Source organism: Nicotiana tabacum, chromosome 13 (assembly GCF_000715075.1).
Source record: "Nicotiana tabacum cultivar K326 chromosome 13, ASM71507v2, whole genome shotgun sequence".
NCBI classification, from domain to species: domain Eukaryota; kingdom Viridiplantae; phylum Streptophyta; class Magnoliopsida; order Solanales; family Solanaceae; genus Nicotiana; species Nicotiana tabacum.
Window position 1 is genome coordinate 119,786,415 of NC_134092.1, and position 23,163 is coordinate 119,809,577.

At 42.4% G+C, this 23,163-nt stretch overlaps 1 protein-coding gene across 1 annotated transcript; it reads right to left on the reverse strand.

The window, feature by feature from the left end:
* Window positions 1–928: 928 nt before the first annotated feature.
* Window positions 929–1,540, reverse strand: LOC142168329 (uncharacterized). Its single transcript, XM_075228996.1, has 2 exons — window positions 1,268–1,540; window positions 929–1,129 (listed from the first exon to the last, which is right to left on the reverse strand). Exons 1-2 carry the CDS (start codon window positions 1,538–1,540, stop codon window positions 929–931), a joined length of 474 nt encoding a protein of 157 aa, XP_075085097.1.
* Between the last annotated feature and the right edge of the window lie 21,623 nt (window positions 1,541–23,163).

Genomic DNA, 23,163 nt, shown 5'->3' on the forward strand with positions numbered 1-23,163 from the left:
TATGATTTGAAAGCGCGAATTCTTATGAAAGCTATCATGTCAATTGTGTAAGAAGTCATATGTACCTAAGACACTAATTTGCTCAAGTATGTGATTAAACCCTTAATGTTGAAAGGCCTTGTTGTTGATTATTCATGATAACGATTGAAAATGGAATAATGAGCTGAATTATGAAGTACGGCCAATGTGCCAAGAATGATATTGCGTTATGGCCAATTATGTCAATAAAATGAATAACATGTAAAAGGATATGAATTGAGTGGTAAATACGTTTAATAACAAATGCTTTGGGAGTATCAATTAGCCATTGAGGAAGGGTAGGTCGGAACAACCTGACCCCGAAACTACACGTGCCGGTGTAGGAGTGATTGAGGGGTGAATCCCCGTGTTAATGTGATGAGATTGTTTCCCCTTATATGGGACGAGATAGGTGTGTTGAGATGTTTTCCCCTTAAATGGGATGAGATTATTGCTAGCTAGATGTGATGCATGGTCAGTCTCGCTACGGGAATAAATCAAGATATCATCAATAAACACAATAACAAACAGATCAAGATAAGGTTTGAAGACCCTATTCATAAGGTCCATGAAAGTTGCTGGTGCATTCATTAAACCAAATGACATTACCAAAAATTCAAAATGCCCATATCGAGTCCTGAAAGCTATTTTTGGAATATCAACTTCTTTAACCTTCAACTGATGGTATCCCAATCTGAGGTCAATCTTGGAATAATACCGGGCACCCTGAAGTTGATCAAATAAATCAACTATTCTGGGAAGAGGGTACTTGTTCTTGATGGTGACTTTATTCAACTGACGATAGTCAATGCATATGTGCAAAGACCCATCCTTCTTTCGGACAAAACAAGACTGGTGTGCCCCAAGGTGAGACACTTGGCCTTATAAATCCCTTATCTAGAAGATCCTTCTACTGGACTTTTAGCTCTTTCAACTCTGTTGGATCCATTCTATAAGGCAGGACAGATATCGGCTTAGTTCCTGGAAGTAGATCAATTCCAAAGTCATTCTCTCTATCGGGAGGGACTCCAGGAAGATCTTCGGGAAACACTTCTGGGAACTCATTTACAATTGGTACCGACTGGAGAGTGGGAATCTGAGCATCTTCATCCTTAACTCAAACCAGGTGATAGATATACCCTTTAGAGATCATCTTTCTAGCTTTAAGATAGGAGATAAACCTACCCCTAGGTGCTACTACATCACCCTTCCTTTCTAAGACCGGTTCACCGGGAAATTCAAAACTTACTATTTTGGTTCTACAACCCACTGTGGCATAACAGGACTCTAACCAATCCATGCCCATGATTACATCGAAGTCTACCATCTCCAATTCTACTAAGTGTGCTGCAGTAAGACGATGGTACACTTTGACTGGACGTCCCTTATAGATACATCTTGCTATAACTGATTCTCCAACTGGAGTGGACACTTCAAAGGATTCACACAACTTTTCTGGTTCTATCCCAAATTTCTTAGCAATATATGGGGTTACATAAGATAGGGTAGATCCCAGATCCATAAGAGCGTAGACATTAAAAGTTAATATTGTTAGCATACCTATGACAATATCTCCATGAGCCTATGTATCCTGACAGCCTGCCAGTGCATACAAGCGGTTCTGACCACCACCCGTATTACTGAACTTTGCTACACCACGCCCTTGTTGGGCCTGAGAGTTATGAGGGGCTGCTGAATTAGTGGCCTAAGCTACATTGCCTCCATTGTTCTGCTTTGTTGATGGACAATCCCTCAAGAAGTGGCCCTGCTGACTGCACCCAAAGCAACCATCTGTGCCCGAACGACACAACCCTGGTTGCCTCTTACCACACGTGTTGCAAATAGGGTAACCAGGGACTTTGTAGCCCACACTAGCCTGTGATTATGAGTCTGCTACTCTTAAATTCTGGTTTTTCTTGTTAAACTTGGACCTATGAATGGGTGCACTAGCTGAAGATGGAGCAAGTCCTGATTTTGATTTCCTGAAGAACTGGTGATTGCCTCCTGCTTGAGATCCCCCATGGCTGAAATTTCCTGCAGACTTAGCTCTCTTGCTGAATTCCCTGTCCTTCTCTCTCTGTAGCCGCTCTTCTTCTTTCAACCTGTCTTCGTTCCCTTGAACAAAGGCAACCATCTTAGTAATGGTCATGTCATTGTTCTGAGCAGTTATATTAGCATTAGCAAACAAGTCATCTGAAAGCCCCAAAACAAACCGCCTAACTCTGGCCCTCATATCACGTACCATTTCCGGATCATACTTAGCCAGAGAGACAAACTTGAGGTAGTACTCATTCACACTCATATCATTCTGTCTTAGTCTCTCAAACTCCAAAGCCTTAGCTTCAAAGACCTCAATGGGTAGAAAATGCTCAAGAAACGCATCTACAAACTCCATCCAAGTTGCAGGAGTCGCACCCTCCCCTCGGGACTCTTCCCGTGTTTTATACCAAGTGTTGGCAATATCCTTTAGCTGGTACGCAGCAAGCTCTGCTACCTCAGTGTTTGTAGCATGCATCACTCAAAATATCTTCTGAATATCATCAATGAAGTTTTGCGGATCCTCATCCTTTTTGGACCCTGTGAAAACTAGAGGTTTCATGTTGAGGAATTCCCTGGACCTGGAACTACCTGTCTCATGAACAACACTTGTTCCTTGCCTTTGAGCTTGAGTAGCAACAATCTGGGTGAGCAATTGGATAGCTCCCCTGACATCCATGTATGAAGCACTGGGCACTGAGCCCGATCCAACCCCCTAGGCCGGAGTGTCCTCCTCCTAAGCAGCATTAGTCGTAGCCCCTTGGCTAGTAGCTGAGGCCCTCTTGGTGTACTTTCTTTTTGCATGCATTTTTCTGAAATACGCAATTCGCACGAGTTAGAAGGATTCCTGAAAGCATAGCTCTAAATGAACGAACTATAGTATGAAAGAAATGGAACAATCCTAGATGTCTTGGTGGTCAATTGTTTACACGTGTGGCGCGCACACACACATAAAAGTGACCCCACTGGACACGGCTTCATAGACTCCCTAGGACTCTTGAACCAAGGCTCTGATACCAAGCTTTGTCATGCCCCGAACCATGGCCTACGCGTAACACGACACTTGGTGCCTAACTATATGTGACCGAGCGAACCCACTGGGTGGCTGGATCAACATGTGGTATAACTATAAGCTGAATATAAATATTCAACATGTTGATCTGCTAAAGAGTCTGACTGACATATTATAAATACGGAAAGTACTGAAAAGTCTGCAAATATAAATGAGTAGCCAACAAGGATAACACATAAAATCCTGCTTATATCTAAACTGACTGAGCTATAGCCTACGAAGCCTCTGCTAACTGTTTACCAAGACAAGGTCCCCGGTATACCTTAAATACATCACTTAGGGGTTGTTTCCCCCTCACAGAGTTAGACAGGAGACTTACCTCGCACCGAAGTTCCATAACCGGCTCCAAAACCTCTCTAACACCTCAAACCAATGCACATCGATCCAAAACTATTCAAACAATGTGCAAACCAATCAAAATATATTCTAATACCCATAATTAATCAATGTAAACAATTCCCAACCCCACTTGAAAAGTCGATAAGGCCAACCCTCGGGCCTACGTGCCCGGATTCTGCACCTGCGGAACACCAGCCGCACCTGTGGAAAATCCATCGCAGGTGCGGTTCCCTCCAAGCCAGGCAAATTCACTTCTACGGACCACTTTTCGCTTCTGCGTGACTGCTTCAGCGGTCCACCACATGCTCATGCGGAGGTCTTCCACTTCAGCGACCCCAGCTGCCCATCTCATTTTTTGCTTCTGCGGAGCACCCTTCGCATCTGCGGGCTCGCAGATGCGGAAATACCCTCGCATCTGTGGCCATCCTAGGTTAGTCCAAATGTCTCTTTTACGGCCACTGGGCCGCTTATACGGGCTCGCACCTGCGGCCCTCAACATGCAGGTGCGATTGCACCAGCAATTTGCCAACACTAGCATTCCTCAACTTCAAAATTTGATGTGATTTCAATCCGAAACTCACCCGAGGCCCTCGAGAGCTTAACCAAATATACCAACACATCCCAAAATACAATACAAACTTAGTCGAGCCTTCAAATCACATCAAACAATGCTAAAACCATGAATCGCACCCCAATTCAAGCTTAATGAACTTTAGAACTTCAAACTTCTACATTCGACGCTGAAGCCTATCAAATAAAGTCCAATTGACCTCAAATTTTGCACACAAGTCATAATTGATATTACGGACCTACTCCCACTTCCGTAATCGAAATTCAACCCCGATATTAAAAAGAATCAAGAAATCTTGAAAGTGAAGCCAAATAGTAGTCAAGCTTGATATGGAGATAATATAATAAAGTTTATCTAAATTATATTAAAAGGAAGTAAGCATGTAATGACTCGGCCGGTCATTTTGAGAACTTAAGTCTCGTTTGGCGGCATAAGGCCCTGAGCAGCTTCATATTATGAGTATTGACTTGCGTGCGTGGTTAAATTCAGTTACCGGATGATTCAGAGTGATTTGGGACACTTAGTCCCTAAAACGGAAGCTTAAGTCTTAGGATTTTTACCGTAGTTGAACATATGTGAAGACAACTCCGGAATGGAGTTTTTTCAGTTCCATTGGCTCCGTTGGGTGATTTTGGACTTAGGAGCGTGTCCGGACTATAAATTCGAGGTCTATAGCTGATTTAGGCTTGAAATGGCGAAAGTCGATTTTTTGAAGATTTGGACCGGAAGTGGACTTTTTGATATCGGGGTCAGAATGCAATTCTGAGAGTTGGAACAACTCTGTTATGTTATTTGGGACTTGCCTGCAAAATTTGATGTCATTCCGGGTTGATTTGATAGGTTTCGGCACAAGTTTTAGAAGTTGAAAGATTTGAAATTTATAAGTTCGATTCATGGTGCGATTCATAAGTTCAACGTTGTTTGGTGTGATTTGAGACCTCGAGCGAGTCCGTATTAGGGTATGGAACTTGTTGGTATGCTTGGACGAGGTCTCGGGGGCCTCGGGTGTATTTCGGACGAGTTTTGGATGTTTTTCATGGTTTTGAACAGGTGTGGTTCTGGTGTTTTCACACCTACGACGCTTGGAGAGCAGGTGCGGCTCTGCTTCTGCGTGAGCCTGGTCACTTCTTTGATGCTTGAGGCATGGGAGCTTGCTCGCTTCTGCGAAAGTTTGCATGCAGGTGCGAAGGCCGCTTCTGCGGTCCCTCGATCGCATCTGCGAAGAAGCTCGCTTCTGCATTCTCCCCTTTTGCTTCTGCGGTGCCGCTGGTGCGGTTGTAAATCCGTAGATGCGTTTCTAGGCCTGGCCAGCTGAGTTCGCAGATGCGGACTCTTTCTCGCAAATGCGAGTGTGCAGGTGCGTCTCCTAGTCAGCAGATGCGGAAGTCCTGGCAGAAACATTAAGTTATTTGGGACTTGCCTGCAAATTTTGATGTCATTCCGGGTCGATTTGATAGGTTTTGGCAGAAGTTTTAGAAGTTGAAAGATTTTAAATTTATAAGTTCGATTCATGGTGTGATTCGTAAGTTAAACGTTGTTTGGTGTGATTTGAGACCTCGAGCGAGTCCGTATTAGGGTATGGAACTTGTTGGTATGCTTGGACGAGGTCCCGGGGGCCTCGAATGTGTTTCGGATGAGTTTCGGATGTTTTTCATGGTTTTAAACAGGTGCGGTTCTAGTGTTTTCACACCTGCGACGCTTGGAGCGCTGGTGCGGCTCCGCTTCTATGTGAGCCAGGTCGCTTCTGCGATCCTTGAGGCATGGGATCTTGCTCGCTTCTACGGAAGTTTGCATGCAGGTGCGAAGGCCGCTTCTGCGGTCCCTCGATCGCATCTGTGAAGAAGCTCGCTTCTGCGTTCCCCCCTTTCGCTTCTGCGGTGCCGCTAGTGCGGTTGTAAATCCGCAGATGTGTTTCTAGGCCTGGCTAGCTGAGTTCGCAGATGCGGACTCTTTCTCGCAAATGCGAGTGCGCAAGTGCGTCTCCTAGTCCGCAGATGCGGAAGTCCTGGCAGAAACATTAAGTTGAGGGTTTGGCCATTTTCTTCATATTTTGAGTTTTAGAGTTCGGTTTTGGGAGCTTTCTTGTGGGTTTTTCAAGAAAATCGATTGGGTAAGTGTTCTTCAACTAGAATTTATTTATTTCCATGATTCTATCTATATTTTTATCATTTAATTTGTGTTTTGAGTTAAGGAAAATGGTGGATTTTGAAGAAAACTTTCAAAATGAAAAATCACGATTTGAAGGACGAAATGGTATCGGAATTTTATGATTTTTATATGGTTAGACTCGTGAGTGAATGAGTGTTCGTATTTTGTGACTTTTACCATATTTCGAGACGTGGGCCCAGGTCAACCTTTAGGGCGGATTTCGTGATTTTTATTAAAGTATTGATTTTATTAATTAGATGAGTCTATTATGGTTGTATTCATGTTATGCAATTGTGTTTGGCTGGATTTGGGCCATGCGGTTGCAATTACTGAGTTATTACTTGTCCTTGTTGTATTCGTGATTCCGGATTTAGGTTGTGTTCCATTTACTTTGTCTGCGTCATTTTCATGATATTCCGCTGATACTTGTTGTTTCTTGCTTTAATGCCATTACTGTATTGTGAGTCATATTGCATAGTCTTTATGTAGACATCATACTTCTGTTATTCATGTACTTATATATGTTCAGTTTATTAGACCAGTGGGTGTCTTGACTGTTCCTCGTCACTACTCCACCGAGGTTAGTCTTGATAGTAACTGGGCACCGCTGTGGTGTGCTCATGCTACTTTTCTGCACATTTTTGTGTAGATCCGGGTACTTGTTAGTTAGCTAGCAGGGTGGACTTTTGCTGTGGAGACTCAAGGTAAACCTGCTGCTGCGTTCGCAGGCTTCGGAGTCACCTTCTAGTTTTCGTTTTGCACTGTTTATTCTTATTTTTGGACAGTTGTATTTAGAAGTTTTCTAGCAAACACTCTGTAGAGCTTATGACTTGTACTACCGGTTTTGGGAATTTTAAGAGATTCTATTTAAATAATGTTGTTGTTTTAATTATTGTTAGGCTTACCTAGTCCCTAAGACTAGGTGCCATCATGATACCCAACGGAGGGAAAATTGGGTCGTGACAAGTTGGTATCAGAGCTCTAGGTTCATAGGTGCTACAAGTCATAAGCGAGTTTAGTAAAGTCTTGTGGATCAGTACGGAGACGTCTGTACTTATCTTCGAGAGGCTACGGAACTATTAAGACAATTTCACTTCTTTCATTCCTATCGTGCGAGCTTATTAATCTCGGAGTTTGATCTTTTATCATTCCATTCTCTCACAGATTGTGAGGACATGAGCTGCAATTATCGACGACGCTGCTCCTGGAGCAGGTATTGCTAGAGGCAGAGGCCAACGAGGAGTAAGTGCCACAGCCAGAGCACCTACCAGGGCAGCAGTTGAGGAGCCACCAATAGTTCCAGTTGGGGAGCAGGTACCGAAGGCGCCTGCTATTACCCCCGGACTTCATGAGACCTTAGCACAGTTCCTGAGCATGTTTGGTACATTGGCTCAGGCGGGGTTGATTCCGGTTGAACCAGCTATTTCACAGACCGGGGGAGGAGCCCAGACTCCCGCCGCCCATACCCCAGAGTAGGGAGTTCATGTTGATCAGGTTCTAGGTGTCATGGCGACACAGCCTGTGGTCCCAGTTCAGCCCGTGGTCAGGGCAGCAGCATCTGAGGAAGAGCAGCTTAGACTTGCAAGGTTCAAGAAATATGACCCTCCTACATTTAGTGGTTTGGCTTCAAAGAGTGCACAGGGTTTTTTGGAGGAGTGTCACCGCATTCTCCATACTATGGGTATTGTGGAGACGAGCGGGGTTGCTATTACTACGTTCCAGCTCAGGGGAGCAGCTTATCAGTGGTGGAGGGCATATGAGTTGGGTAGCCCAGCCGAGTTAGCTTTACTTACATGGGTTCAGTTTTCAGAGATGTTCCTAAGAGAGTTTGTAACTCAGTCCCTTCGAGATGCATGGCGCACGGAGTTTGAGCAACTGCGCCAGGGCACTATGTCAGTATCAGAGTATGCCGTGAGATTCAGTGATTTGGCCAGGCATGTACCTGCTTTGGTTGCCACGGTTAGAGAGCGTGTCCGTAGATTCATTGAGGGACTCGGACATGACATTCGGTTCAGCATGGCTCGGGAGTTAGAGTCAGATGTTTCATTTCAGCAGGTGGTAGGGTTCGCTCGCCGTGTAGAGGGCATATGGGATCAGGAGAGAAAGGACATGCGGGGCCATAAGAGAGAGTACAGGCAAGATCAGGAGAGAGAGGATAGGGAGGTGAGGAGGCCTGATAGACCGGAGAGATCTGCTGGTCCTTATTTTGGAGGCAAGGTACGACATGGTAGAGGTTTTGTGGGTCAGCAAATTCAGTTTGCACTTCAGGCTTCGCACAGTGTTTCAGGTGCTCATGGGTCTCAGAGTACCCGTATCGCACAGTTCCCACAGCCACGTCAGTAGAGAGGTTGCTTCGAGGGTGGAGATATCAGCCACAGGGTGAGAGATTGTCCTAGACTCCGGACAGGTGTGTCACAGCGGAGTATTCAAGCAAGTAGAGGGTGCCCAAGAGGGGAAAGCCCGATTCGTTGATGTGTTTCATATAGTAGGCTTGAGGCCACTGCGCCAGATGATGTCATACAGGTATGCTTTTGATTTGTTACATAGGGGCACCATTCGTGTTTTAATTCGGTCTTGCTTATCGGGGCGAGTTCCCCTACTTGTGGTCCCACCTATGGGTGAGTTTATGACTTAGTATTATGTTTAGATGTTTACCCCGTTGGGAGATTCTATGAGTGATAGCCGTGTCTATTGTTTGTTTGTATCCATTATTGAAAGTTACGAGACTATAAGTGAATTCATGTTGTCTATTATGGCAGGTTTGATGTGATTCCTGAGTAAATTGGTTATAATTTGTGATTTGATACTCTACCGGGGTGAGAATTTAACAAGTGTTGAGATTTTATTAGCAGAATTGAATTAGTGGAGGATTTTCATTGGTATGATATGTATTCGACTTGTGATTCTAAGTTGAGAGCGAGACCCTTGCGACTCCATGTAATTTGATATGTTTGAGCCAGGCTGCGTGTCGCGGTGTAGGGTGATACCAGGATGAGATCCTTACGATTTTTTCATGTACTTTGATTTTTCCTTTTGAATTGATTTGTAGTAGGGTATTGTTAAAAAGTTGTGCCTGTCGGGCTTGTTTTATATTTCTCTTACGTGTTTCTCTTTACATATTCAGTCATTGTCGTTATGTGCTTCTTAAGTTTTGGCTTGCGAGTGTGTGCCCGATGGTGTTAATTGTGACTTGCTGATTCGGGAGTATAGTTATGAGGTATTCATGTTTCTTGCATCATTGTCAGCATTATGGAGGTTTGAAATGTGTTGCTAACGGATATAGGTCTAATTGTCGGTGCTGGTTTTGATTTCGGGCAGCTATTATGATCAGAAATGTTATTATGGGCCTATATGTGGTGTGTCTTGTTGTGTGGTCGTACCTTGTAGGTGTAGGCATGAGTTGTTACCGCTGGTTGAGACTGATATCGGTTATGGATTTAGAATCGGATCTTTTGAAGATAAATGGAAGGTGAGAATTTTTTACTCTAAAGCTTATCGGTGTTGGAAGAAAGGATAAATTACAGATGAGATGGTGTCGTCAGGCTTATGCGGATTTGGGGTGACGTGGGGTCACCCACGGGTATGTGTTTGGGTATGTACCTTCAGTGATTTGAAGACTTCGAGGCAATTCTTAGCACGTTCGAGGACGAACGTTTGTTTAAGAGGGGAAGGATGTAACAACCCGGCCGGTCGTTTTGAGAACTTAAGTCTCGTTTGGCGGCATAAGGCCCTGAGCAGCTTCATATTATGTGTATTGACTTGCGTGCGTGGTTGAATTCAGTTACCGGATGATTCAAAGTGATTTGGGATACTTAGTCCCTAAAACGGAAACTTAAGTCTTAGGATTTTGACCGTAGTCGGAACTATGTGAAGACAACTCCAGAATGGAGTTTTGTTGGTTCTATTGGCTCCGTTGGGTGATTTTGGACTTAGGAGCATGTCCGGACTATAAATCCGAGGTTTGTAGCTGTTTTAGGCTTGAAATGGCGAAAGTCGAAATTTTGGAGATTTAGACTGGAAGTGGACTTTTTGATATCGGGGTTAGAATGCGATTCCGAGAGTTGGAACAGCTCCATTATGTTATTTGGGACTTGCCTGCAAATTTTGATGTCATTCCGGGTCGATTTGATAGGTTTTGGCAGAAGTTTTAGAAGTTGAAAGATTTTAAATTTATAAGTTCGATTCATGGTGTGATTCGTAAGTTAAACGTTGTTTGGTGTGATTTGAGACCTCGAGCGAGTCCGTATTAGGGTATGGAACTTGTTGGTATGCTTGGACGAGGTCCCGGGGGCCTCGAATGTGTTTCGGATGAGTTTCGGATGTTTTTCATGGTTTTAAACAGGTGCGGTTCTAGTGTTTTCACACCTGCGACGCTTGGAGCGCTGGTGCGGCTCCGCTTCTATGTGAGCCAGGTCGCTTCTGCGATCCTTGAGGCATGGGATCTTGCTCGCTTCTACGGAAGTTTGCATGCAGGTGCGAAGGCCGCTTCTGCGGTCCCTCGATCGCATCTGTGAAGAAGCTCGCTTCTGCGTTCCCCCCTTTCGCTTCTGCGGTGCCGCTAGTGCGGTTGTAAATGCGCAGATGTGTTTCTAGGCCTGGCTAGCTGAGTTCGCAGATGCGGACTCTTTCTCGCAAATGCGAGTGCGCAAGTGCGTCTCCTAGTCCGCAGATGCGGAAGTCCTGGCAGAAACATTAAGTTGAGGGTTTGGCCATTTTCTTCATATTTTGAGTTTTAGACTTCGGTTTTGGGAGCTTTCTTGTGGGTTTTTCAAGAAAATCGATTGGGTAAGTGTTCTTCAACTAGAATTTATTTATTTTCATGATTCTATCTTTATTTTTATCATTTAATTTGTGTTTTGAGTTGAGGAAAATGGTGGATTTTGAAGAAAACTTTCAAAATGAAAAATCACGATTTGAAGGACGAAATGGTATCGGAATTTGATGATTTTTATATGGTTAGATTCATGAGTGAATGAGTGTTCATATTTTGTGACTTTTATCCGATTCCGAGAGGTGGGCCCGGGTCAACCTTTAGCGCGGATTTCGGGATTTTTATTAAAGTATTGATTTTATTAATTAGATGAGTCTATTATGGTTGTATTCATGTTATGCAATTGTGTTTGGCTAGATTTGGGCTATTCGGAGTCGGATAATTGAAAAATAAGGCGTTCTTACGGACTGGTTGAGCTTGGTTTGAGGTAAGTATCTTGCCTAACCTTATGTGGGGGATTTTCCCCTTAGGATTGAGTCTTCTATGTTGATTGTAGTCCATGCACGCGAGGTGACGAGTGCGTGCTCGGACTTATTTTTGAAAAGTTGGCCTTTTAGGATTCTTAGGTCCTTATATTCACTGAGTATGAAGTTGTTCTTGATATGATTAAGTTCTTATTTACTAGTTTCACCTCTACATACTTTAATTAGAATTAATTTCTTTCAGGATTCACTCTTATTGCCTATTTGATTCTTATTTGACTTAACTGAAGATGTTACCTCTTCTATTGTCATGCTATCTTTTCATAACTGCTTATCTTTATTTGAAATTATTATTATATCATCTTATAATTTGTTCAGTCTTAATTGAGGTTATGATTATCTTTCCGCTGCTTATCCTTAATTAAATTATTGAAAATCCTTAGTAATTCCTCAACCTTAAAAGAAGTTTTAGATATCCTATATCTTAGTCGACTTGTTTTATTTGGAATTATTTTACTCATGTTAGTTTACCTCATAACCACATTGACGACTCACGTTCCAATAGAGCCATTCTCACATAGAAGGCAAGTAAACAAGGGTGAGAATCTATGCTCAACAATATCAAGAACACCTCTTATCCGATAAGAGTGCTTAACTACGTGTATGCTTGTGCAAGTATCCTAACATAGTCCATACCAGCAAATAAGCATAAGGAAGAAGAAGAACGGACAACACGTAGAATATTTTCTCACAGATTTCACAAGATAAAGCTCACACAGGTACGTATACCACTACACAAATATCAACAACAAGAATGCCCCCAGGCCATAAATCATCACAAATCAATCCCTGACACATCCCACCTTGTCTCGCCTTGTGTGCAATAGTAACATAAATACCCGCCTTATCTCGCCACACGTGCATAATAATGTTCCCACCTTGTCTCGCCACATGCGCAACCCGTAAATATATATACATATCTCGCCTTGTCACGCCGCATGTGCAAATATCAATGGTAACAATAGCACGACAGAAACCTCGTGCAACCCCATAGTAACAACCGCACGACAGAAACCTCGTGCATCACCACAACAAGTACCACAACAAAAATGACAATAATACAAAGTACGACAAGCAAATCAACTCAAGAACTTTAATTCACAAGAAATGGTAGAATCAATTTTCAAGGAATAACCACAATAAAGAATGCTAGGCGTAAAGGGAACATCTCAACAAAGGGGAAACTAATGTGTATCAACGATCCCACAAAATACATTTCAACAATATGGGCTGGGTATCTGGAGCCAAGTTAATATAGAAATCAATATCACTATCTGGTGGCACGTATGGAAGATCTGAAGGAAATACATCGGAGAACTCCCAGACTACATGCACTGAATCAATCGCCGGAGTCTCTGCAATAGTATCCCGAACATAGTCTAGATAAGCCAAACAACCCTTCTCAACCATGTGTCAAGCCTTTAGAAAGGAAATAATCTGATTAGATGCACTAACAGACGAACCCTTCCACTCTAACCTAGGCAATGCCGAAATAGCCAAGGTAACAGTCTTGGCATGGCAATCTAGAATGGCATGATATGGAGATAGCCAGTCCATGCCCTGGATGATCTCAAAGTTGGTCATATCAAGCAGCAGAAGATCTTCTCTAGTTTCATAACCACAGAATGTAATAATACATGACCGATAGATCCAATTCACTATAACAGAATCGCCCACATAAGTGGACACATAAACAGGAATACTTAAGGACTCACAAGAAACACCTAGGAAATGAGAAAATAGAGATGACACATAGGAATACGTAGACCCTGGATCAAATAATATGGAGGCATCTTTGCCGCAAATAGAAATAATACATGTGATCACAGCATCTGGGGCCTCTGCATCTGGTCTGGCCGTAAAAGTATAGAACCGAGCTGGAGCGCCACCTGGATGGCCTCCATCTCTAGGACGGCCCCTACCCACCTGCCCTATACCTTTGGGTGGACGAACAGCTGGTGGAGCAACTGGTGCAGTAATCATAGGCTGCTGACCCTGCTGCACTGGTCTACCCCGAAGTCTGGGGTAAAATCTTCGCACGTGACTGAAATTCCTGCACTCGAAACAACCTCTCGGTGCGACGGGCTGGTGACCTGAATATCCACTGGAATAACCCTGAATAGTCGGTGGGCAGCAAGAACTCTCTAGCATAGCACTGAAATAAGGTCGCATTGGAGCACCCCGAGGAGGCGGTGATGCTGGATATGGGGGCCTGCTGGACTGCCCTCTCACGAACTGACCTCTACCCCCAGACGGAGCACCTCTGAACTCTTTAGAATATCTAAACCGCTTATCTCTCATAACCTTCTCTCGGCTACGCTGACGCACACCCTCAATCCTCCGGGCAATCTCCATAACCAACTCATAAGAAGTCCCCATCTCAACCTCTTGGGCCACAGTGGCATGAATGCCAGTATGCAAACCCGTAACAAACCTCCATACTCTCTATGCATCAGTAGGAAGTATCATAAGTGCATGGCGAGATAACTCAGAGAACCTTGCCTCATAATCGGTCACTGACATCTGACCCTGCTGGAGCTACTCAAATTGAAATCGCAACTCTTCCCTCTGGGAGGGTGGAATATACCTATCCAGGAAAATACGGATGAACCTGTCCCAAGTCATGGGAGGAGAATATGTTGGTCTGCCAAGAAGATAGGACTTCCACCACCTACGGGCCTTGCCCTCCAGCTGAAAAGTAGCAAAGTCTACCCCATTGGACTCCAATATCCACATGTTGTGCAGTCTGTCCCTGCACCAATCAATGAAGTCCAGGGGATCCTCATGTCGTTCACCCCCAAAGACAGGAGGATGTTGCCTAGTCCATTTGTCCAATAGCTTCTGCGGCTCGGCGGCTGCAGCTGGTCTAGGCTCAGGTGTAGCTGCTGCCACTAGCTGGGCTCCACCCACGGGTAGTGCACCCTGGGTATGATATACAGCAGTTGCCTGCCCATGAGCCTGTGTAGTAGGGGTATGTGCACCCCCTCCCGCCTGAGATGTGGTTGGGTCTACCGAAAATAAATCGACCTGAGTCATAGTGTCCATGAACCGCAGCATACGGCCCATGATCTCCTGAAATCCTGGTGCGGAGGTGAAATCTACCGGAGATGGCTCGGCCACGGGCACCTCGCCCTGCTCCTCGATAATAGGATCCTCCACTGGATCCACCGGTGGCATAACTGGAACAACTCTAGGACGTCCTCGTCCTCTACCACGGGCTGGAGCCCTCCCTCGAACTCTGCCTCTAGCAACTGGGGGAGTAGCTCTTCCCTGGTCTGGAACCTCATTAGAGCGCGTTCTCACCATCTGTGAGAGAATAAGAGAAAGATATTTAGTACTACATCAGCTGCACGATGGAAGATGAAGAAAGGTAGTTTCCTAAAACCCTATAGCCTCTCGAAGATAAGTACAGACGTCTCTGTACCGATCCGCAAGACTCTATTAGGCATGATCATAACTTGTGAGACCTACGTGAATCTAGTGCTTTGATACCATGTTGTCATGACCCAATTTTACCTATAGGTCGTGACGGCGCCCGACATCACAGCTAGGTAAGCCAACTAGTGAATTAAACAAATATTTATTCTCTTAATAATTTTTCTAGTAATTAAACTCTTCTTACTGGCTATATTTAAGAAAATATAAACAGTTCTGATTTAAATAAAGATCAAGAAAAGTAATTAACTCCACAATTCTACTAGTATGTGTTCCAAGACCTGGTGTCACAAGTGTATGAGCATCTAGTATATTATACAAAAGAAATCCAAAATATTGTCTGAACACAAAATAGACAGAAACAAATACAAAGGGAGACATTGGGTGCTGCGGAACGGCTCAGGAGAAGTAGCTCACCACTAGGCCTCAGGATAACGTGGGTGCGCACCGGTAAGTCCTCCTAAGGTTCCTGTCTGAGATCCTGCACAAAAGGTGCAACAAGTGTAGCATGAGTACGTAAACAACGTGTAACCAGTAAGTATCAAGCCTAATCTCAAAGAAGTAGTAACGAGAGGTCGACTTTGACACTCACTAAGGGTCAATAATATTAAAATAGAAATATTTAAATCAACATGATTTATGTGAATAACAATAATTCTCTTTATCAAGAAGAAATAATTAATTCTTTCAATTTCAATAATTTACAATTTATCAATTAGCTTCACAAGCTGCAATAGAATGTCAAAGTATCGTGTAATTATTATTATTATTAGGCACGATTTCTACCGAGGTCGTTCGGCCCGATCCAGAGTGTCATGTACACTACCGAGGGACGTGCGGCACGATCCATAGATGCATCTATACTGCTGAGGTATATGGCGCGCTCCACAAGAAAGGAGGATATTTTCTTATGAACCTCCGGAATGAGAAGTCGTTATTATAAGGTTAACACATAAGGAGGTACAATTTCTATTAACAGTTAAATAATTTGCACAAAAATTCAAGTATACAAAATTTTAGTCTTTTACTATCTCTTCTAACAATTCACAATATAATTCCAGTACTTTAATTAAATAAAATATGCAATTATCACAAGTAATTCATGATTTGAGTCCTAAACTACCCGGACATATCATAATTAGTAGCTACGCACGGACTCTCGTAGCCCCCACAATTAGCAATAATTATTACTTTAAATCACCTGTGGGGTAAATTCCCTCTTACAAGGTTAGACAAGAGACTTACCTTGTCTCAAAGTCTACTTTCCGATCACAACGTCGCGTTTAAGTCCCAATTCGATGCCGAAAAATCCAAAACTATCCAAATGTTATACAAAATAATTAATACATGCTCAATAATTCGAAATTAGACTATTAAATTAATTACCCAACCCAAAATGGTAAAATTCCTAAAATTCACCTTGTGCCCACGTACCCGGATTCCGAAAATATTTGGAGGAAATCGTTACCCATAATCTCTAGAACTCAAATATACAATTTCCATCCAATTCCATAACTATTTTCGTGGTTAAAATCTCATTTTTCTCAAAACCTACATTTTTCATCTAAACCCTTGATTTTCATGATTTAAAAGTTATAATCTACCCATAATCTATGTATTTAATACAAAGTGTATAGAATTAACTTACCTTTAAATTTCTAGTTGAAATCCCCTCTCAAAAAGCTCCAAATTCTCCCAAGAATGGAGAGAAATGGGCAAAAATGGTTGTTTTCCCGTTCTTTAAGCGTTCTGCCAAACAGGCCCTCCGCTTCTGTGACTCACAAGCCGCTTCTGCGGCTCCACATCTGCGAAAAAGACCTTGAAGATGCCGCTTCCCCCTTAGCCGGCCTCATTCGCTTCTGTGGTCAGCGGCTCACACCTGCGAGTCCGCTTCTGCGGTCATGCGTCGCACGTGTGCCCTCCTCCGCATGTGCGCTTCTCTCTTTCGCACCTGCACCTTCGCAAGTGCGGTCCTTTTCCCACTTCTGCGGTCCTTGAAAGCTCCCTTCTTGGTTGCTTCTACGGCTCGTGGCTCGCACCTGCGGCCCAAAGCTCGCAGGTGCGGTTACACTAGAACTGATGCAACCAGCAGCCCTTTTGAGTTTCAAACTCAATCTGTGCATCGTCCGAACGGCATCGAGGGCCCCCGAGGCCCCGTCCAAATATACCAACAAGTTTGAAATTATAAAACGGACTTTCTTGAACCCTCGGAACGTGTAAAACAACATCAAAACTAAGAATCATACCTCAAATCAAATTGATTCAACTTAGAATTTTCAAATTTTTCAAACTTACTCTAAACGCGCCGAAACATACTTAAATTACTCGGAATGACACCAAATTTTGCGTGCAAGTCTTAAATCACCATACGGATCTGTTTCCGGGATTTGAATATCAAACGGACCTCGATTACTCCAAAACCTACTACAACCCAATTATAAAGAACCTTAAAACCTTCAAATATCTAGTTTTCACTATTAAGAGCTGAAATGCTCCTGGGTTGTCTAAAACCCGATTCGAATATATGTCCAAGTCCAAAATTATCATACAAACCTATTAGAACCGTCAAATCCCGATTCCGGGGTCGTTTTCAAAAAATGTTGACCGAAGTCAAACTTGGCCTTTTAAAGCCAAACTAAGAAACTAAATGTTTCGATTTCAACCTGAACACTTCCAAATCTCAAACCAACCATCTCTGCAATTTATAAATTAGTAAAAGCACATATAAAGAGTCGTATTTAGGGGAACAGGGTTCTAACAGTCAAAATGACCGGTTGGGTCATTATAGATATGGTGTTCGTATGTTAGAATCAGGTCTTGTAGATAAATTCAAAGGTTGGAATTTTGTTCTAAGGCTTACTCGAGATAATGTGTTCAACAGGGTTGAGGTAGAACGGGTAGGTGCACAAGGTGTTAAACAGTGATTTTGGACAACTCCGGAGCAGTCCTCAGCAAGTTCAAGGACGAATGTATGTTTAAGTTGAAGAGAATGTAATGACCTAATAGGTTATTTTGAGCTCTAGCATATCATTTGGCGGTTTGAGGCCTTAAGTAACTTCACTTCATAGTTTATGACTTGTACGTGTGGTTGGAATAGAATTTCGGGAAGTTTAGAGTTAATTCGGGTGGAAAATTCTAATTTCAGAAGCTTTAAGTTGGAAGAATTGAATAAGATTTGACTTTCGAGTAAACGACCTTGGAACCAATATTTGAAGGTTCCAATAGGTTCATATGAAGCTTTCGTACTTGGGCGTATGTTCGGGTTGAGTATCGGGTAGTCCGGGAGCATTTCGACGCTTATTATGGAAGGTTAGCATTTCGAAGGTTTAAGAATTTCCTAAGTTTGGTTTGAAGTAGGCTTTGGTGTTATCGATGAACGTTTGAGATTTCGAGCATTGGAATAGGTTCGTATTGTCATTTATGACTTGTGCATAAAGTTTGGTGTCATTCCGGAATGTTTAAGTGTGATTCGGACGCGTTCGGTAAAGTTTGAAAGTTTAAATAAAGGTTTCGATCGTCGATTCATAATTTTGATATTGTTTGATATGGTTTGAGGCTTTAACTAAGTCCGTGTCATGTTTTGGGATGTGTTGGTATGTTTGGACGGGGTCTCGGGGGGCCCGCGGGCCCCGGGTGCGGATCGGATCGGATCGGAAATGAATCAAGTTTGGGCTTGGGAGAAGTGTTGAGGCAGCTCGGATTAGGTGCAATCGTACCAGTGTGGAAAGGGCCGCAGGTGAGAGCCCGCTTGTGCGGCGTTGTGGTCGTAGAAGCGACATTTGGACTTAACTGGGATGGCCGCAGATGCAAGAATATTTCCGCATTTCCGAGCCCGCAGATGCGATGAATGCTCCGCAGAAGCGGAATGCAAGTTGGTCAGCTGGGGTCGCAGAAGTGGACGATCTCCGCATGTGCCGGAGCGCAGGAGCATGAGGTGAACCGTAGAAGCGGTCACGTAGGAGCGAGATTTATGTCCACGGATGCAGATTTACCTGGCCTTAGAGGGAACCGTACTTGCGATGGATATGTCCACAGGTGCGGAGTCACAGGTGTGACAGTTTGGCCGCAGGTGCGAAGGGCGGGCTGGGCAATGTAGTTTTTAAATGGGGGTTTAGCTCAATTCCACTTCATTTCTTCCATGGGAGCCGACCTTGGAGCAATTTTGGAGTGCCATTTTTTATCATCTATTATGGGGTAAGTGATTTCTTCACATTGTAAGTTAAATACATGGTTTATATGTGAATTTGAACATGGAAATGAGTAGAAATTTGGGATTTTGGTATAAAACATAGAAATTGGCACTCTTGGATTTTGACCACGAAATTGGACATGAAAATTAAAATAAATTATATATTTGAGTCTGTGGTATTATGGGTAAAGTTTATCTTCAAATATTTTGGAACTGGGGCATGTGGGCCCGAGGGTTGACTTTATTGACTTTTAGAGCGGAGTTGAGAATTGTTATAAATTGATTAATTATAAGTATTGGACTATATTTTGATTGAACTGCACGTTGTTTGACTAGTTTCGGAATGTTTGGCTTGGAGTTGGTGTTAGAGAGTCGTTGGAGCTGGTTATGGAACTTCGGAGCGAGGTAAGTCTCCTGTCTAACTTTGTGAGGGGAAAACTAACCCCTAGGTGATGTAATTGCTATGTGATACTAGTTTTGGGTGCTACGTACGCACGAGGTAACGAGAGTCCGTACGTAGCTAAAGCATGTTTATGTTCGGGTAGACTTAGGACCTTATTATGAAATAATTGAGTTGTTTGAACTAGTTCTGCTGGCTTAACTAATTGAACTTATAATTGAAATTTATTTTGAAATAAATATATCTATACTAGGTCGGGCCTATTTACCTTGAGTTGTTGGCTAGTTATTTGAGAAACAGTAAAGATTATCTTCACCTTGTACTCATGTACTGTATTGTAAGCACGTGTCTCGTGATTCGATAACTTCCTTCCTTTCTTGTGGAGCAGGCCAAATGCCTCGGCAGTATAATAGATGCATCTATGGCTCGTGTCGCCCGACCCTCGGTAGTGTACACATTATTCTGGATCGGGCCGAACGACCTCGGCATAATCGTGCATTATATCGATGGTAGTCCGAACATTCACGAGATTATCTTTTCACTGATGCCAGGCATTTTATATGGTATTCCTTATTTATTTGATATTGGCACTTGACATTTTCTGAGTTGTTAAGGTAGAATACAAGATTGAGAAATTCATACTTTAAAAGAAATATTTGGAAGATTATGTAACTTACAGATCTACCCCATTATTGTTGTGTGCTTCATATATGCTTATGATTGATCATATTGTTTCATTGGACCTCTAGTAAGTGTCGATGTCGGCCCCTTGTCACCACTTCTTCGGGGTTAGGCTAGATATTTACTGGGTACGCATTGATTTACATACTCGTGTTGCACTTCTGCACTAAATGTGCAGGATCTGACAGGTTCATTTGGCGATCATCTTGGCGCGTAGGCGCATTTGTTGAGGGGACTTTATGTGAGATGTATTCCAAGCTACGCATCATAGTCCACCGAATCTCCATCGTACTATTTATTTTATCCTGTCTTATTTACATTCTGGACAGATGTTGTATTATTAGTGTAGACCTTAGAAAATACTCATGAACTTGTGACACTGGTTTTGGGATTATAATAGTTGATGCTTATGGTTTCGATATTAGTATCACCTTTCATTTATTTTATAAACTACAAATGTTGTATGTTCTTGTGGATTTAGAAGTGTAAATCTCCTTTTCTTATTAAAATTTGTGATTTCAAAAGTAATTAAATGAGTAATCAAATTGGTAAATCACTGTTGGCTTGCCTGACGACGGCGTTAGGCGCCATCACGACCTATAGTGGATTTTGGGTCGTGACACAATGAGCAATTCAATCAAAATATACTCCAATGCTTATAATTAATCAATTTATAACAATTCTCAACTCCGCTCGAAAAGTCAATAAAGTTGACCCTCGTGCCCGCGTGCCCAGATTTCGAAAATTCTTGAAAGTAAACTTTACCCGTAATACCACTAACTCAAATATATAATTTATTCCTAGTTCCATATCATATTTCGTACTAAAAATCCAAAAATACCAATTTCTAGCTTTTTCTACCAAAATAACAATTTTCTACAAATTCTCATACTTAAATCCTTATATAAACCATGTATTTAACTCACAATATGAATGAACCACTTACCCCATAATAGATGATGAAAATGGCACTCCAAAATTGCTCCAAGGTCGGCACCCATGGAAGAAATGAGCCAAACCCTCATTTTAAAACCACACTGTTCAGCGCGACCTTCGCACCTGCGGTGTTACACCCTATATTTTCGTACGTAAAAGTATTCCATAAGCAAATTGGTGAAAGCTCGGAAATGAAATGTTACGTCCCGCATTTTTGTACGTTAAAGTTTCGTCGTAAATTAATCGGCGTAAGTTCGGGAATAAGATTATTTTGGGATTATGAGTATTATGCTATTTCAAACAAGGGATGAGTAAATTCGTGAAGGTGATAGGGTAAGCAAATCGAAGAAAATAAATTTCGTCGAAAGTTTGGCATTTTGGATAAAATACGATCCGAGCTAAAATACCCGATATTTATGGACTAGTACCATATAAGGTACCATATGGCCATGATAGTAAGGTGTATAAAGTGTATTAAAAGTGAGTGATATTTTAAGTAATTTGAGATAATTCCTAATTATGTGGATAATTGGGTAATTATTGGTTAATGAGAGATTAATAAGTTAATCAAGTGATTAGTGGATAATTAATTCAAATAATTGGGATAACAATTACATCTCCCATGTGGCAGCAAACCCATCCAAGAATGGTGACTCATTAGTCACTATGTTATGTGACAAGTCTTAAGAATGTGTGTCTTTTCTATTTAATAAAGGAAAGACACATATAACATGAGTCATATCCATTCTTAAGAGACATAAGTCACAAATCCATTTTGTTATGCATTCAAAACGTAATGTTTGTATATTACAAACATAAGTCTCAAACGTAAGTCATATGCAAGATAGGATCTTCATCTTTTAAATAACGTGAGCTTGCATAAATAAATAATGTGAGCTTTCAAGAATTCAGTAATGTGATCTTTCAGGGATCTTCAAGAATTCAAAAATGTGAGATTTAATACGAAGTTATATTACGTACTAGCAACAGGATTTTGCAATACTAAGGGAGAAAATCTTATTAACGTATTTCTTATGCATGTACATTGACCCATGACCAGGTGTCGTTATATACGCGTATATTATATGTATATGGGATATGGGAAAAGGTTATGGCGTTATATACGCACCACCACCTGATCAGCTGGTATACATTGATGATTTGCCCACAGCGGATAAAATGATATGATGGGATACCCTCAGAAGCTTGATGATGCTATGAACGCATATACCTATTCATGGTATGATATTTATACGCATATGCATGACATTATAAAAATGAAATGACTCACAGAGCTATGCACACGTACATGTCGAGTCTTTTACTCCATGTTTCTCTCATGTCTATTATTTACTGATTTTTATTCCTTACATACTCGGTACATTATTTGTACTGATGTCCCTTTTGCCCGGGGACGCTGCGTTTCATACCCGCAGGTCTCGATAGACAGGTCGAGAGTCCTCCAAGTAGGCGATCAGCTCATCAAAAGATATTGGTGCACTCCATTTGCTTCAGAGTTGCTTGTTTGGTCAGTATGATTTAGATGTGTATGGTTTGGTATGGCGGGGATCTGTCCCGTCCTTTATGATAATTATGTACTCTTAGAGGCTCGTAGACATATGTCGTGTACGTGAAAGATTGTACGGCCTTATCGGCCTATATTTTGAGTTTATAAATGATGATGTTGGCCTATTAGGCCCATATGTCACGTGTATATGATGATGTAATAATAAAGATACGTTACGTTGGTACTCGGTTGAGTAAGGTACCGGGTGCCCGTCGCGGCCCATCGGTTTGGGTCGTGAAAAAAGTGGTATCAGAGCAGTTCTGTCCTAAGGAGTCTACAAGTCGTGTCTAGTAGAGTCTTGTTATGGGTATGTTGTGCACCACACTTATAAGCAGGAGGCTACAGGGCATTTAGGACTGTCACTCTTTCTTCTTACTCTAGATTGTGTCATAGAGCTCAATTGTAAGAACTCAATTTCCTAACTCTATCTTATTCATAATACGACGATGCCTACGTCCAGAAAGACTGTTGGTAAGAGATATAGGTGTGGAAGAGTTGAGTCAGAGGAACTCGATTT